This window comes from Aulonocara stuartgranti (genome assembly GCF_965226115.1).
Source record: "Aulonocara stuartgranti genome assembly, chromosome: 10".
Classification (NCBI taxonomy): Eukaryota; Metazoa; Chordata; class Actinopteri; order Cichliformes; family Cichlidae; genus Aulonocara; species Aulonocara stuartgranti.
In genome coordinates, this window is record NC_138946.1 from 26,916,070 (window position 1) to 26,933,823 (window position 17,754).

The 17,754-nt window shown below is 41.4% G+C and overlaps 1 protein-coding gene across 1 annotated transcript; it reads right to left on the minus strand.

Annotated features, from left to right (window-relative positions):
- Positions 1-45: 45 nt before the first annotated feature.
- On the minus strand, positions 46-17,679 carry dhrs11a (dehydrogenase/reductase 11a). Its single transcript, XM_082547976.1, has 7 exons — positions 17,244-17,679; positions 3,713-3,922; positions 2,851-2,945; positions 2,223-2,352; positions 1,238-1,330; positions 1,084-1,149; positions 46-1,002 (listed from the first exon to the last, which is right to left on the minus strand). The coding sequence occupies exons 1-7, from the start codon at positions 17,373-17,375 to the stop codon at positions 961-963; spliced, it is 768 nt and encodes a 255-aa protein (XP_082404102.1). The 5' UTR covers positions 17,376-17,679; the 3' UTR covers positions 46-960.
- Positions 17,680-17,754: the final 75 nt, after the last annotated feature.

Here is a 17,754-nt window from a genome sequence, read left to right on the forward strand (position 1 = left end):
CAGTTTCAACATCTACAGAAAACAGAAACATAACTACTTATGGGCGACTTTTTATTTATTCATTTAATGAGAAAGTTCCAACAGAAGGGTACATGGTTCTAGTAATACACGTGCACAGAGTTAGTTTCCTCCACTACAGAATTTTCCAGTGTGTCCTTCTTGTAACTCCTCAGAAATGAATACAAAGTGCAGAACATCTGAAGTTAAACAGGCAAAAAAGGGAGATGCCCCTATGCTTCACATACAAAGGGTTTCTCTCCTTATGAATGGAATATGCTGAATATGAATGTGTTTGGAATGAATGTGTTAAATATGTTTGTGAAAACATAAAGGTAGTAAGGGTGGCAGGATGCACAGACTGCTTATGGTTACTGTCGGTATGACTTACTTAGCCTTGTCTAGCTTTTAGTTAATGTGAGCCCACATCTATCTCTAATCAAAAGTTAAAATATTTATTAGAAAAATGAAATGGAAAAAAACTTGTCTCTTATAAACAGCAATTACCAATTTTCAATTTCATTTCAAAAAGATATGTCATATAAACTACAAAAAAAACAAACAAATGGAAAAAGAAATAAAATCGTGCAATCAATGGCATACGCTTCCCTCTGAAGTGATGGCCAAGCAGATGACCACACAACACAGCAGCAACTCTCTCTATTTGTTCCTATTGTAGTCTGGATTTGGCTCAGTTCAGCCCTGAGCCCAACAATTCACACATGCCACTTTGCTGCACTCAGTAGTATTTTTGTAGTGTTTTCCAAAGTCCATGCCCTTCATTTTGTTGCACAGCTTCCATAAGCCTTCTGCCTTTGTTGACCACCGCCCCTGCAGACCTGACACAGCTGTAGTTGATTTTTTAATACCATCCCACCCCCCACAATCTTTGCACAGCAGAGGCTGCTAAGGAGTCACCGTGGTGCTGTCTGTCTGCTCCTCCTGCAGCTCACTCTTCTGCTGCTATGACACCTGCTCCACTGGCCTCATCTGCACATCTCCGATCTGAAGATAGAAAACACTCAGGAATCAGCTACCACTCAACTACAAGTCAGTACTGTAACAGTCCCAGACAGACAGAAATACCTGGACGTGAGGAGGGGCACTGAGGACAAATGTGACTGCACTGGCTATGTCTTCTGCTTTCAAACACTGCAAAGCAGAGGGAAAAGGTTTTATTAGCACAACAGCAGATCGATAATTTCACATTTGTTGACTTCAGTGATGTGCACAGCCTTACTTTCATACTCTCGTACACTGAAGCTGCCTTTTCTGGATCGCTGTTGTGGTGTCGGAAGGCAAACTCCGTCTCCACTATTCCAGGAGATATACACTGCAGGGCAGGAAAATGAATGACAAATGTGCTCTTTACATACAGGGTCATGGTGTCTACAAATATGAAGACGTCAAAATGAAAACTTTTAAAGATACCACATATACAATAAATACGACTCTTTATAATTAAACACACGTGTGTGAGTTAAAAATGAACAGCAGGGTCAAATCAAGTATCTGATTGAACTTCAAAACATGCTTTCAAACGCATTTTATAGAAGTGAAGACAAAACAAAATTATGATTGTTACACCTTCAACATACTGTGCAGTTTATTTTTACAAGCATTTCCAGGCATTTGTGACTGGAATCGTCCCGATTTTGCAGACTAACGAGAAAGTGGGCTAGCGAGCCCATCATCATCGTCATCCTCAGTGTTTCCATGGGAGTACATTTAACAGCGAGCGATCGTAGCTCAGGAGTTGGCAGTTTGTCTTGTAATCGGAAGGTTGCCGGTTTGAGCCCCGGCTTAGCCAGTCTCGGTCATTGTGTCCTTGGGCAAGACACTTCACCTACCGCCAACTGGTGATGGCCAGAGGGGGCGATGGTGTGATATGGCAGCCTCGCTTCTGTCAGTCTGCCCCAAGGCCGCTGTGGCTACAACTGTAGCTTGCCTCCACCAGTGTGTGAATGAATAGGGGAAGAGGGTCTCGAAAAGCGCTATATAAATGCAATCCATTATTATTAACAAACATTACAGACTCATCCAAACTGAATTCAACACAGTATCAGATTTTTTAAAGGCTTTTTAGGCTTAACACTCCCACTTTATGCTGGACTACGTCTGTGTTGTCTGCTCGGAGTCCTCTTCACACTGTTGGATTTTATGTGATCCCATGTTTCACTAAGCTAAAGACAAACCTTTGCACTATAATGCAACGACTAACTCACTGTGGCTCTGATGTGGGTGTTTGCCTCTCGAAGCTCTTGCCGTATTCCCTCAGTCAGAGCAGTCACAGCATATTTAGTGGCACAGTAGAAGTGCTCATCGGCACTTGGCACCACTCGGTGCCCACCCATACTGTAGAAAATGAGAAAGATGAGAAAGATATATGAGCCGGTAATTGCTTTTTGTAGCTCAACGCTGATTCAACACCAAGTAGCCAATCCTCTGAATTTCCTGTGGTGTACTTTTAAATGACTTAACCAGTGCATTATTAGATTTCAAACTCTGTATCACTTAATATCGGATATCTCTATAGCCTTAAAACACTCACAGAGCTATAGCTCTAAACAACATTTGTGTCAAAGTTTAAATTCCCATTTTTAATTAAGGCAATTCTAAGAAAACCTATATTGATAAAAATAAATGCTAATATAACAAATCTATAAACAGTTTTCAGTTCAACATGTGGGTGTTCTTTGCATTGCTCTACATCCAAAATGTGCCAGATGGGGCTTAAAATTGGCTTTACTTAATGCCTGCAGGATTAAAATCACCCAGAACAAACTGGCTGAGGTATTTTCACATTAATCTATAGCTTTGTTCCTAGAATTGTATGTTCCTTGTATAGCTTACCTATTAATATTGATAATGTGGCCATCATCCACATTCCTCTCCTTCATTGATTTGTACGCCTCACGGGTGCAGATGGACAAGGCTAAGACATTCACCTGCAGCAGAGGTGAACACAGCACATTTCTTTAACTTTAAAATAACCTACAGTATGCATGTATTCACACATCGGTATATGAACCATTCAGCTACAACTTAAAAAAAGAAAAGAAAAAAAAAAGACAGAAAATGAGAATCATTTGTGAGATTTGCTTGTACTTTATTGTAAAGAATTTCCAATGATGAAAGCTGTTCACTGGGTCAGTGTGTTAAACCATCTGAACCTGCTGCTCCTGTCCAGCTTGTAGCCTCCAAACTGCTTCCGTAGTGACATTGAGAGAGAGCAGGTTACCACGAGTGTGCAAGCAAGATAGGGGGAGGTGACCAAACAAGGTCAGTGTGCAGATTAAATACAGGCTAAAAATACACTGCTGTACACGTTCAAGTGGGCTGCCATGACAACAGATGAGCAAGAGCCAGAAATGCTGGACTCTGGAGACAGAGATTTGGGTGCAGGGGGGTCTCCAGTGGTCAAGAGCTCAATGAATCAAAAGTCTCAACAAGAGACATAGTGCTGGCTTTCATTAGCAGGCCTCTGCTGTGCCAGAGTCTCTCCCCAGAGCCAATGAAGCGGCCTTTGTGAGGGGAGGGAGCAGTGTGTATGTGTGCTTTTACTCACTGAACAACACAAAAACAAGACTTGGACTCATAGTGAGCAACCTCCTCCTTCTGCTTCACTGTTTAATAGTAGTAATCAATATCACATAAGAGGAAGCTCTAACCTTCCCTTTTTTGCGTTAATATTATTGTCAGCGATCCAACTCACATCGATCATGTTCCTCCAGCCCTCTGTCCTGCCACTGAGCAAAGGCTCATTGTGGGCCAGTCCAGCATTGTTGATGCATACGTCAACGCCCTTGTGCAGTGTCTTGATTGCTGAGAACATGGACAAGATCTCCTCTTCATTGGACAGGTCACATTTGTAAGGGATCAGCGTGCCGCTGTAGCCCGCACTCTGACATTCTGCTGCCAGCTTCTGAAAAAGATAAATCACACCCAGTTTGACTGCACTGATATATTTGTTAAAGAATAATCACTACAAAATGTCAAGTGCTGTTAATGACCAACTGATTAACTTTCAAGACCACGATTAAGATTACATCAAACAACCCACCCACTCAGGAGAGCGTGGAGAACACACAGCACAGCACCAAAAAACTAGATAGTCTGTCAGTCAAACCACCCAATGATTCCCCCACTCAATTATAAAAAGCATATTAACCGAAATTCCGCATTTGACCAAAATCATAACCATGACCCCTCATAAGAAGACGCCAGCTTTGCACTGATACGGACAGGCTGAGCTCACTACAGGTCGAGCAGGCTGCACTCTAACCAGGTCAGCTGGCCGTCCACCACTATCGGCGTACGATACAAACTGACACAGATCCCCCTGCTAGGCACAGCTGTGCCAGTCACCTGATGCCTTGCTCTGGGTGCCAGTAAGACAGAGGCAGCAGGGGTGTGGGGGGCAGGTGGAACACCAAAATGATGCACAGCACTATAATGTCAAGGATAAAATGTTTCAAACTGCACTGGTGTTAGAATTTGTCATAGACTGCATATAAACGACAAACACTGCGAGTCACCTCACAGAAGCCAGGAATTACCATATTTGAACAAGAGGGTGGAGTGCCAAGTTATTAACCAACGCTAGCTGGCTTGGTTAGAAAGATACCTTGATAAACTGTTACAGGTTTATCATACAGGTATAGTAGGTATCTACTAATAAGTGCTAAATGACATACACTATAATACAGACTGGAAACCTGTCCAGGGTGTACTCTTTCTCTAACCATCCTAGCTAGCTTGGTTAGCAATTGTAGTATCCATGACAGGAACTCACTGATGTGAACAATCAACAGTAAATGTTGGTTTTGGTCTCAATCCCACATAAGAAAACAAAAAGGGATTATTTACAGGTAAGTCCCTTTGTACTGCTGGCCAGGCATACAAGAAGCAATCCATCATAGCCTTGGCAGAGATGCCAACTCGTGCACCAGAGAAAAGATAAGAGACCCAAAATGCCAAGCGGCCACACAACATGTTGAGAGAGTGATGATTTATTCAAACGCTCCCGACACTCAGAAGAGAGTTTACCTGCCCAAAACACATCATTAGCCAATAAAGACCTAATCACACTTCCGTGTCCCTCCCTTCCCCTGCAAATGAACCCCATTTTACAAGCAGAGCATGTTGTAAAGATAAAACACACATCTTCTCATAGTTCAAAGTTCACAAAACCTTATGTGATCAAACGTGTCACAGAAATGACACGTGATGAGCTGTTGTTACGTTAGGCACCTACATCAGGGCACAGCAGGATGTAGTAAGAATATAAATGATTAAAAACAGCAGAACAGAGCTGGCTGTCACTCACCAAACGTAGCACATACTGTTTTATCTACAATGTCTATATGACTATATTGTGGCACCTGATCTACAGTACAGTCTGAACATGATTCCTCTGCAGCCACCCCTTTAGAGAACTTGTTAAAGCCTGTTTTTATAATCAGGACGATATTGGATTGAGGAATCATTTTGATGTTTTTCTCTAAAATGTATAATAGAGAGAATGCCCCCCATCTTACATGTCGCAGCGTGCAGATTTCCCTGCTCGTCCTTTAAGCCGTTTAACTTGGATTATCCAGAAAGAAGGCATTACCCAAACAAAGCTGTTAAAATGCTAAACCGCTGAAAACACTACAAGCAACTCTTTTGCTCGTGCTGTAGACAGGTGAACCGCTCCCACTGGACTGGTCATGCAACACAGAGCACCTGTATAAAAAAGCCCAAAGCCGACTGTACTTCCTCAGGAGGCTGAGGTCTTTTAACATCTGCAGGAAGCTCCTGAGGATGTTTTACCAGTCGGTGGTTGCTGGAGTACTTTTCTATGCTGTGGTGTGCTGGGGGAGCAGCACAGCAAAGAAGGACTCATCCAGGCTGGAAAAACTGATCAGGAGGGCTAGCTCTGTGGTCGGCATGAAGCTGGACACTCTGGTGACAGTGGCAGAGAAAAGGACACTAAAGAAACTGATGGACATTATGGACAATGCCAGGCATCCTCTGCACACGGCCATTAACAACCAGAAGAGTCTGTTCAGTGACAGGTTGCTTCTCCCAAAGACAAGAACTAACAGACTTAAAAACTCCTTTGTCCCACACGCCATCAAACTGTTTAACTCCTCTCTGGAGGGGAGAGGGAGGGGAAACAGGAGGACAAAGGAGGGGGGAACAACTAAGCTGTAGTGCCTCTTCACCTCACTGTGCAATACCTTTTGTGCAATACTTTTGTAAATAGTCAACAGTGCAATAGACTCAATACTTGAAATGTGCAATTCATTCACTTGTATTTTTATTTTTTATTCCTATTTATTCTATTTATCCCCTTTGTATATTTTATTTATATTGTCTCTGTATTTATATGTGTGTGTGTGTGTGTGTGTGTGTGTGTGTGTGTGTGTGTGTGTATATATATATATATATATATATATATATATATATATATAATATTCTGTAACTCTGAAACTTCTGTCGGTGCTGTGCTTTTTGGAAATCGAATTTCCCAGAGGAACCCACCCGAGGGATTAATAAAGTTCTATCTAATCTAATCTAATCTAATCTAATCTTTATGCACATTACCTGTGGTAAGCTGTGAAGTGCGGTCTGTTTCACTACAATAAGTCAATTATCTGAGCTGCCTTTAGACCAGCCCTCTTTACTTCACACTTGCCTGAGTCCGTTTAGAGACTGGCCCTCAGGCACGAATGAGCAGGCAGAGAGCCTGCTGGAGAGGCTCTGTGGAGTTTAACGTAAAGGGGAAGCAGGGCCAGTCTTTTGTTAGAGAGGGGGAATTAGTTGTGTTACTGTGGCTGAAGCGGGAGCAGCAGAACAAACCGGGTGTGATCTCGGTCCAACGACAGGAAGTCTCAGGCTGTGAATCTCTGTGTGTTTGTGTATGTAGGTGTGTTCTGGCACCAGATGCACCACTGTAGTTAGTACCAGACCTCATAAAGGCCACAGCAATAGAGCATGCTGTCCTGCAGATAAGCAGCCAGGTCTGAAAACACAACAGCAGCATAGTTGGAAAATCCAAGATTCATTCATCACCATCCAAACTAAACCAATGAAATATGTTTTGGCGTATTGTGAAACAGAACTTTAACCTCCTAGGACCTGGCGTCCACATATGTGGACATCATATTTTGGGTTATTTAGACTAAAATACTCAATTTTGCTCTACATGGGCCTGATATCCACTTACGAGGACATTATACTGCCACTGTTCTATCAGAATTTGAAACGAATATCCTCATATGTGGCTCTTATTTTTCTTAAAAACAAAAATAAGGCAAAAAAGAAAAAATCTGGTAATTCTTTGTTTTTACATTCATTGGGCCCCAATATGCCCAAATATAAAGAGAAATTAAAAATGCATGTTGTGGAAGAGTTCAGGTCTTAGGAGGTTAAAGATACAGGCTAGAAAAGCCCTAAGACAATGACAACTAGCAGTGATGTTAAATAGCAAAACACAGTGTCCCCCAGGACACCTTGCCCCCAAGGTGTCCTGGGGGACACCTTGGATGGATGGTATGTTTCTTTGGACAAGATTGACAAAATGTAAACGCTTTTACAAGAGATCTACCAACCAACTGGTCAGGGACTGACTTAGCTGGTCAATCTCATAGATGTTTAATTGTGAGTGTATGTTTCAGGCATGCACAACATATACACACACAGCAGCACAGGCAAATAATCACTTGCACGGTCACAGCCATGCACCAACTTGTTGTTAGTGTGGAAGCTCTTCACTTGAGTGAAGACACCAGGTTTGGGAAAGTAAACCGTGGGGGGACCACCACAAAAACGTTTGTAATAACAAATCTAATCCGATACCTAAATCATCTTCACCGAGCTGAACATGGACATCAGAGCCAGCCACAAGCCAGCAGCCTCGGTATGAGGAAAGAAGTCTCGGTATGAGACTTTTTTGTAATTGGGTTTATATGAAAATATCAATTTGCAGAGAAGAAAAGTAGAAAAGTAAACTGGACATAAAAAAAAGAATCTTTACCAGCCTGTCATGCTTTGGGGAAATCTAAGTCAGCCAAGAAAATTGCTGTTGAGACTAGACTGTCTTGTAAAAGCCTATCAAATAGTAGTAAAGTAACTGATAACACAGGAGGTGAATGAAATTCAAACAACAAAATATGATATAACAGACTATTAGAGTAATGTATTTACAAAGTGCCCTGCAGCAGTCTCATGTACATGTAATAGTCACATTCGTGGCCTGTACGCCCTGCAGGAGGCTGGTCGTCAAAGCAAGGAAGGGCCATCATTGTTCCACACCACGTTTATCAATCACTCACTCACTCATGTGGAACTGGTGTAAAACACACCAGCAAAGCAGCTTAGAAGAGATAAAAATAAAGATGCCAATGTGCTGAAGGCAGAGAAGCTATAAGTGGTGAGCCAGATCAATAGCACAAGGCAGCAGCCATGAGCTGAGAGAGCTGAAAAATTAGATTAGTCTCAGGCTGACTCAGTTCTCTTGTAAAAAAAAAAAAAAAAGGAAAAAAAGGGAGGGACTGTGTTATAGGGCACTGTGGCTCATCTGGTAGGTGGCTAAAAAAAAAACTAAATCAAAAGATGTAATGCAGCCATAATTCAGTCAGTGATCCCTCCCCTCTTCATCCTTCCTGTCCAGTCTTTTAAGTACCTGGGTGACACACAAAACAATTTAGCCTGTCACGATGCATTTTCATCCTCATTACAGGGGCTGTTGTCCAGTGATTACAAAAAGTGTTCAGGAGGAGGGAGGGAGAGCGTGTTGGCAGGCAGAAAGTGAAACAGAAGGAGGGAGAAGAGAAAATGCATCCTGAAGCAGGCTGCATAAAGCTTATCAAAACACACTCAGTTTTCAGTATGCTTTACAGGAAGGCAGAAGAATACAAGCACAAGATGGCAAGTGCAAGCTTCAATGAAAAGTCAGGGCAATCACAAAACAGAGAACCAAAATAACATTTGGATATGTTAAAAAATAATTTAAAAAAACTTGTAGCCACAGATCGGGCTAAGACACTTGAGTTTGCTAAGCTGTGTCATTCACTCTACAGCTCAACTATCATTCTGTGACATGAAAATGCACTCAAGTGTCATTCACAGTTTGACTGCGGGGTCAAGGGTGAAAGTAAGCTGTATAATAGGATTGCAGTAGGGTAGGAAGGACGGTTGTGCAATTATCTTGTGTTCATGCTGCCACTAAAAGGTCTAAAGGTTGAACAGAGTGGTTTTATAGTGCTTTTCTCATGGAACACTCTAATCAAGACAAGGAGATACGGAAAATAATTACAGCCTTTCTTAGTAAGTCACCAACACGCTGGGGAGTTCCCAGCAACGAGGGATCAAGAAGAAGGCGAAAATGCCTCCCAGCGCTTTGACAAAAATGTCACAGTGGGCACACAGTGTGCACACTGACTTTGATTTCAAACACACTAGCATGCAAATCTAAAATCAATGATTACGTGTGCATGACCAGGTATATGTAACTGGCTCCAAAGAAATGCTTTTAGAACTCTGACATGCTAAAGGTGCTGCAGGCAGCCAGGTGTTGTGTAACAAACTGGTGCAACCAGTGTGGTTACATTTTACTTTGGAAAAACCAAGTGATAATGCCCAAGTGAAGGTAGACGCATGTCTTTTAGCCTCTGAAAACAGTTTGATGGGGAAACTTTTCAACTATGTGTCAATAACAAATAACTACAAAATCCAGCCTTTATTCTTACGTTCACAAGGTCATCATATGATTTTTAAAAAAATGGCTCTCCAGTTCTGTTTGTAGTTGAAACATGCTGAGGGGGTGAAGCTTCCATGCATCACATTGGTTTAACAGCTCATGTGATGGGTTGTTTGTGCACCTGATTGTGGCTGTCGTTACAGCAACTTTGCGCTCACTGCCACCCTGATGCTGGCTATGAACCACATCACTACGCATGCACCCTGATGCTGGCTATGAACCACATCACTACGCATGCAAAGTTTGTTGATGACCTGAGTCCGGAGGAGACAACAAAAAACAAAACACCCCCCCCCCCACACACACACACTGGAGAGTTGATCCAACACGAAAACTTTCAAAGTGGGCCAGCCTGGCCTATTTAACATGTGAGTCTAGAGTAGCCATAAAACGTCTCCAATATCAGACAAACACCCAATTACAAATCCAGTTTGGCTGCTGATGAAGTGAGAACAATCCAATTTGCATTCCTTCACCCCACCCCCACCCCACAGCCTCAAAAAAAGGCTGGAACTTGGTGAACTCGTCGCTGATTTGGAGTACATAGCACCATAAAACTCCTCTATTCAAAGATCCTGACCTGCTGCTACAGTGTTCAAGACATTTCAGTCCTTCTGCACTTCACGTTTTGCCGCACACAATTTCACATATCATACATGCAAAAAGGAAGAAAACTGGATTCTAGCAAGTCTTTGACAGTACAGAACAGGATAGGACAGGAAGAGCTCCACCTATCACAGCAGGAAACCCGGGGAGAGAATGTCAGTGCCATTAAACTTCACACCTGGAAGGATGATAAGCACAGACAGGACAGCACAGCGGTGGTGCAGGGAGAAAGGCCCGTAGGGGTCACTGAGCTGCCTCAATCTATCAGACTTCTAACTTCTTCATATCCAACTAATGGTGAAGCAATTAAGACCATTTAGAGCTTTCAAAAATCTATACAGAGCAGTGAAAAGAAGGTTGCTTTTAATTAAAAAATGCAGGAATACTGCTTGTGTTTCAGTAATGCTTTAATAATGTATTAGAGTTATAAATGTATCTTGCTTTCCTCTCACAGAGCCTGCCAGTATGCAATAAGTGAAAATTAAGTTTCAAACAAATGATTACTTCTGACTACAGTAAGAGAGTAGAAATTGAATTTGTATCAGTGTCAGAAATCTGCATCTACATGCAGTTTGGACTGCTGCTTTCCTATTTGAGAAAATGCTCTTATTTTTTGTGCCTATGTCAATGTTGCTCCTCTCAGGAGGGATAGGGGCTGGGGACTGAATCCATGGAAACACAGTTTATTAATTAGGTATACGTCTCTGTCAGCTCACAGCTCAAGTGGAAAGCGTGCAGTCAGTGGAAAGGCTTTCTGCATGGGTAAGACAAAAGCAAGCCGAAGGAGCTGTGAGGTAACCTGATGAGCTCAAGAGAAATTTGATATGAGGGGGGAAAAAAGGATATGTGGAAGGAGAGATAGCAGCAAATATATTAGTACTATACTGCTACAAATGGGAGCTTTGGAGAAAATGTTTAAACAGCTATTTAACTATGTGGTTTGTTCTAAAAGAAAGAAAGAATTTGTACTAAAACAGGGCCAAAATGCAAAGTGAGGCAGAAGATTTTAGACAAATAGGTAAAGCTGTTTGACCTGACCCACTTCAAATCCTTTCTGCAGTAAAATCTATTCACTGTGAAACAACAGCACAGTTTGCTCAGACACGACCTAGAGGAGGTGGTCAAGACAGCTTCAGATTTGCAGACAGAGACGTAGATTGCTTTATTACTGTGCCACCTCAGCTTTAGAAGCATGACTGAGCACCTTTTACCTCCTTCAGAATAAGCATGATGCTGAAGCAGGTCAGCCAGTGCCTGAAATTAAACTTCAGGCTCACCCGCCAAGAGCTTTGAGTTTTAAATTAGGATTTACTCACGCACGTAAAAGATGCCCGTGCCAGAGGCTACTGTGTGCAACAAGCGGTGAGTCAGACGTCTGTTTGTTATTAGCCCATTGAATAAAGTGAGCTGGATCACAGGGACGAAGTCTTAAAAAATGAATAAAAAGCACTTTATTCAAGGGCTATTATCTCCACTGACAGTCTCGATGAGGAAATACACATAATCTGCCTTTCGTATTTCATATTCTCAGTATTCTAATCCCAGAATGTTTTCTTTTGCTGAGCTGATTTTTTTTTTTTCATCTTAGATTATCTCCTTTGGGCATACTTTAGGCAGAATCCCTGTGGCATCTATTGCAAACAAAACCCTCCATCAGTCTGTTCAGCACTAGAAGCCGCAAATGATGTTTGCTAAATTTATCTGATCTAAAACTGCAGCTGCCAAAGCTTTGATTTTTGACATGCGCTTCACTTGTCCAACGCTTCAAAAGCAGGCTGGATGTCTGGGTTTGATTTCATCTGCTTCAAATGGACCTGTGTACAGACAAATATATATTTCTATATATAAATAAAGAATTCAATTCAACTCAATTCATTTATATAGTGCAAAATCACAGCAACAGTCGCTACAAGGCAGTTTATATTGCAAGTTAAAGACTAATATAATACAGAGGAAACCTATAATCAAAGAACCCCTTATAAGCAAGCATTTGGTGACAGTGGCAAGGAAAAGCTCCCTTTTAACAGGAAAAAACCTCAGACAGAACCAGGCCCAGGAAGGGGCAGCCATCTGCCATGACTGCTTGGGAGTGAGGGGAGGGAGATGGGCCACAAGTTACAAGAGTCAGTATTTTAATGACAACTAATGATTAAATGCAAATTAGGTAAGTGAAGAAAAAACACTTGCCTCATGGGAAGGCCTACTGTCGCATAACTAAGGGAAGATTCAGGGTCACCTGATTCAGTGCTAAATATATGCTTTGTCAAAAAGGAAAACTTTAAGGGTAGACAGGACAGGATTTTTTTTTAGAGAGGGTGTCTGTCTCCTGAATCCAAACTGGGAGCTGGTTCCACAGAAGAGGGGCTTAAATCTGAAGGCTCTGTCTCCCATTCCACTTTTTTAATAGGACAGGAAACACAAGTAAGCTAGCAGTCTGAGAGACCAGACAAATGTTCTTTCTGGAATTAGTGTGGATTAAGACCAATGACTATGTAAGAGGCAGACATTACTATCATGAAGTCATTTACTGGTTTCTAGGATTGCATTCTGGGCACACTATGGGTCCGTAAGTAGACTGATTTATGAGAAAATTGGATGCCAAGTGAAAAGTTTTTGGTTAAGAAGTCACGTTAACAGTGTATGGGGAAACAGACACAGACACGGTTACCTGGTAATTAGTGTTAATTAACAGACAAATCTATCACAAACATTTTACCCACTGAGATTAAAACAGAGACTTCTGAGACTGACTTTACTACAATTACCACACAGCAAGTCACATCACTTTCATATACTTGCAGCTAGCATGCTCCAAAAGTTACCAAAACATTTAACTTACAAAACTAAGTTTAACTAATAAATATAAAGTCACCTAATAAAATAAAACTCTGTATAGTAGAGTATCTTGATGCATACTCAATTTGTCTAGGTAAAGAAATCCGACAAATTTGATTCTGTACTTCTGGATGTTGTTTTCAGTTGGAGAAACATTATTGAAAACACAACATCCACATGGACAGAATCAACTTTCTGTGATCGGCACACTATCATATTCAGATTTTCCATGACTGTTTCTTCACGTTGTGATGAATAGCAACCACGTTCATTCTCTTATGAATGTGTGTTTATTACTGCCTCCTAATATACCGTGTAAGCAGAAACAACATGCATATACGAGCTGTGCAGGCCTGAGTGACTCAGAGGTCTTAAGATGAACAAATCAGCAAGTGTGCTCTTCTTCTTTGGTGTCAGATCTTAGGCCAAACTAAACCATTCTAAAACAATTCTGCTTGGTTGTGCCCCTCCTTACCCCCTTCTTTTACGCTACTATGATGCAGTGCCTGCATGATGTGTGCATCGTGCTTTTCTTGGCATACGTTAAGATTGCAAGAACGCCATTTCTAAATGTTTAGCATCTTCAAAAAACACATGGACACGTTTTACAAGAGCCTTCTTCCAACAAAATAAAAGCTTCTCCCACTGGTCTTACAAGATTTCAAAGGAATAAATGAGAAGCCGTGTTTCCTCTACTTGGATGCTGTCTCCATTCCTGCACAAAGCCCATGGTGACCACATGTCTCCCTCCAGCTTGCAGCTCCCCTACTGCCTACACTATAGTTTCACAGACAACAAACCAATAGTGCTGCCACTACTCTCCACTCCACTTTCTCAGAGTTTTCTTTACCCAGAAAACAAAAAAATCTTCTCACTTTACTCATTGTTTTAGCTCATCTAACACGAGGGATAACGCAGCTGTTAAAAACACTAACTACAGCAACATTATTTCCCAGAGTAAAAGGAATAAAAAACTGAAGTGACTTCAAGAACAATTGCTTTGTGATACATTGCATTTCCCACTAGCAGCATACCAGCTCTACAGCAAGAGCCCAGTTTACACAGCAGGGAGAGTACAATACTGTCTTTGTCCTGCAACTCACACACACACTCTAAAGTCTTGTACGAGTGATGGTTCTGCCTTAATCTGACAGAAACCTTTCATTCTTCACACCCTCATAAACACAACTATTAGCTGAAGCTTGTATCTATGTACTATAAAATCACAAAAAAGTGCTTCAATGCTTGGTCACTTAGTGGACAAACCAATGAGTGCCTACTACCTGACCCCCTCAGAATCAGCTGATATTTTTGTGCAATAACTGCAGTTTAAAAAAAAGTAACTTAAAAGCAATGCAAATCAATTTAGGGGGGGGGGGTTGGCCTATCCCAGCCACCATAGGGCGAGAGGCAGTGTACACCCTGGTCAGGTCTCTGGGCTGTCACAGGGTTAACACAAAGAGAAAGACAACCATTCACAATCACACCTATGGGCAATTTGGAGTCACAAACACAAACAATGAAAAAAGACCGAAAACACCAACTTGTCTCCTTGTAATTCACGCTTTCACAACAACACGGCATTTGGAGTTCCTAATACCCATGTTGCGACAATAATCCTGTAAAGGTTAGTGAAATGCAAACTGTTAATGCAAACTGTGGAGATGCAGAAACTGCTGGTTATTTAAAAAAAGGCACATTCTTATCTCTTATCTCTTTGTTTAAAGGAACTCAATCATTGTTATCAATCCCAGCACCAGCTCTTAAATGACATCCAATCATTATTCAGTTGCTCGTGTTTGCATGCAGCTCGTGCTCACACCATGTGTGAGCTAGCATTAGCATAAAACAGCAATGAGAAACACATAACACTGTCATATATCACTATAACACATGATTTCATGTACTGTATGCTGTATAAAGAGACCAGCAATTAAGTATAATTATGACAACCTGATTCATGTTGGATAGCTAAGATCTACACCGGGCAAGCTAGCATTAGCCAGCACATTGAGAGCTCAACCTTGGATGTGATTGCAAAAAACAAACAAGTTCCAGTGATGCTGACTGTAGCTTTCACCCTGATGGCTAAAATGCCACTTGGTTGTTTATGTACTAAAGTGGAGAAATTACTTGATATTCAACGTAGCAGCTAGCTGGCTAACCTAAACTTGCAAAAAATACTACCTAAGCCCGCATCGGTACCGGTTTAAGTTGTTCTTACATGTTTGAACCTTGGTTGTGCTGGAAGCATCAGTTAAATTGATGGTTAACATCAGTGATTAATAACATTTTGACGCTGGGAGCAGAAGACAAGCACTGAGTTACTGATGAGTGAGCGCAACTGTCACATCTTTAAGTTTTCACTGAAACTTTAAACCAAGTTCTTCACAATGTGCTGTTAGAAGCTACCGAGAAGGCCAGAAATGTTCTCATCTTTGAAAGTTGCATTAAAAGTCATTCAGTTTAATTCATTTTCATCAATGGATGAAAGGAATGTTGCATAGGAATATTTAATTTAATGGAATTGACTGATGTTAAAGCATGAGAAGGAAAGAAAATGTTAAGAATCCAAATACTGACATACTTAAAGGATACATACAGTACAACACCTTTTATATACACATATGACAGAGTTAACAAATACAACACATTGGCTGTCTCAAAGGTGGCGATGTGTGAATGCAGTAGGCGTTCTGCAACACAGCACTGGAATCTCTGGGCTGACAAGATGTGAAGCTTAATAATTGGCCAACAGGTTAAGCAGGGTGCACCGCCTTACAGTTAAGCAAGAGTTAGTGGGACAGGGCCTATAACACCTACCTCTGGGGAAGCGTGGGTGTTACTCCAGTACTATAAAGAGTTTCTGCCTGTTCCTCTGTCAACCACTGAAATATTTTTTGAATCAAATCCACAGTTCAAAGAGTTAATGTCAGTTCAAACATAATCACTCACAACACTAATTACATTCAGTTATGAGAGGGGGACTTAAATAGTAACTGGATGAGTCTTTTACTATCATAGTGGGGTTTATGTAAGCCCTCTGTGATACCAGTAATTAAGCAAAATGTGTGTGCATCCAGACGGACCAAAACAAAAGTTTCAGTGGAACTTCTCCAGAATTTATTTTTTAATAACATTGTCATTTTCCATGCGTTTTGATTATTATATTGTTTAACATAATCTAATGAGCTAAATTAAAATGAACTAAACAAGTATAGATAATACTTGCACACACATTTTACAACAACTTGAGGGGTGTAAAGCTGGTGGTTTATATGTTTTGATTTACTTGTTATTCATGTTTGACTGAAAAATGCTTATTACATTAGGCTTATTACACTGTTATCTATGTAATCTATGTAAAATTAACGTTTAATAACATTTGGGACTTTGAATGTATCAGGCGGTTAATAAGATTGTAAAAATCTATTTCTGGCTATGTAAGAAGAAAATATGGGTCATTTGTTTGTTTGTTTGTTTTTGAATCCGTGCTTTTCTTGCTGTGGGCTCTGTCCCACACAATAGTCAGTTAACTAGTATATCTTACTTAAATGCAATAAAGCTTCTGACTGACGTCGCTGGGGAAGATTAACCAAGAGAAAGGGAAACGAATAATAGAAAACGTAATGAATTAGGGGTGTGGCTGGCTATGTGGTGGGTGGGGGTGCAGGTACAGGAGCATCACTGCCTTCTGATTTAATGGGTGGTACTTTCTCTGAGTGGAAGTCCAAAGTACAACAATGTCCCAGCAGTAATATGGAAAATTGGCAACATTAGCTAGTCGGAATTTAGCTATTATTACACCTCTTACGACCGTTTGACCTTTTTAATTTGAATTTCGGCACAATCTGTTATAAAACCGTGTGTTTAAATTGACCAAATAAATAATATCGATTTAACTGGCTGTGATACTGGGGCTAAAGGTTTTTAGCTGAAATTGATGTTAGCTAGCTGTAGCTACTTTGTTGTTGCTTTAAACAGAGCTAGCTTCTCCTTTGAGTCGAACAGACTTGTTTCACAACATTAATTGATATTTTTCATTAAAATCACCCACCTCTATTTTGTCGACATTCCTGGCACAACCAACAACCCTCATGCCTTGCTGGACCAGTGCCCGGGCTACAGCGGCTCCGATTCCCACCGAGGCGCCGGTCACCAGGGCCACTCTGCCTTTCCACCGCTCCATCTCTCCACCGGCACTGTAGCTACACAAAACAGCCGCCCCTATGCTGCACCTCTACCTGCTTAGTTCAAGCTCCTACAGCTGGGACTGCAGCTATTATGTGCGATAGGTTCAAAATTAAGGCTGTAGTAGGTTCGGGCTCTTGTATCAGTCTGAAGCATCCAGGACAGCAGTAACCACTGCGCGTAAACCCGAATCCACGCGCTCCTCTGGCCGAAATATGAAAAGTCCAGGCGTGAGTAAATGTTTGGTTCACATCACCTCCCACTTTCTTTTTCAGCCCTGGGGCCTTTACTTTTTTTTCCCCCTTGTGGTTAAATGCCGCCCTCCGCCGGGCATTACGAGAACAACAACAAAGGTATGTTGCTTTCATGTATTTCCT

What these genes read in the sequence shown, in the direction of transcription:
- dhrs11a (XM_082547976.1), bottom strand. Translation starts at nt 17,375, where the DNA reads ATGGAGCGGTGGAAAGGCAGAGTGGCCCTGGTGACCGGCGCCTCGGTG. An exon ending in ACACCCACATCAGAGCCACA is followed by an intron (nt 1,331 to 2,222) that starts GTGAGTTAGTCG and finishes CCTGCCCTGCAG; the next exon opens with TGTATATCTCCTGGAATAGT. An exon ending in GTGCCCCTCCTCACGTCCAG is followed by an intron (nt 1,003 to 1,083) that starts GTATTTCTGTCT and finishes TTCTATCTTCAG; the next exon opens with ATCGGAGATGTGCAGATGAG.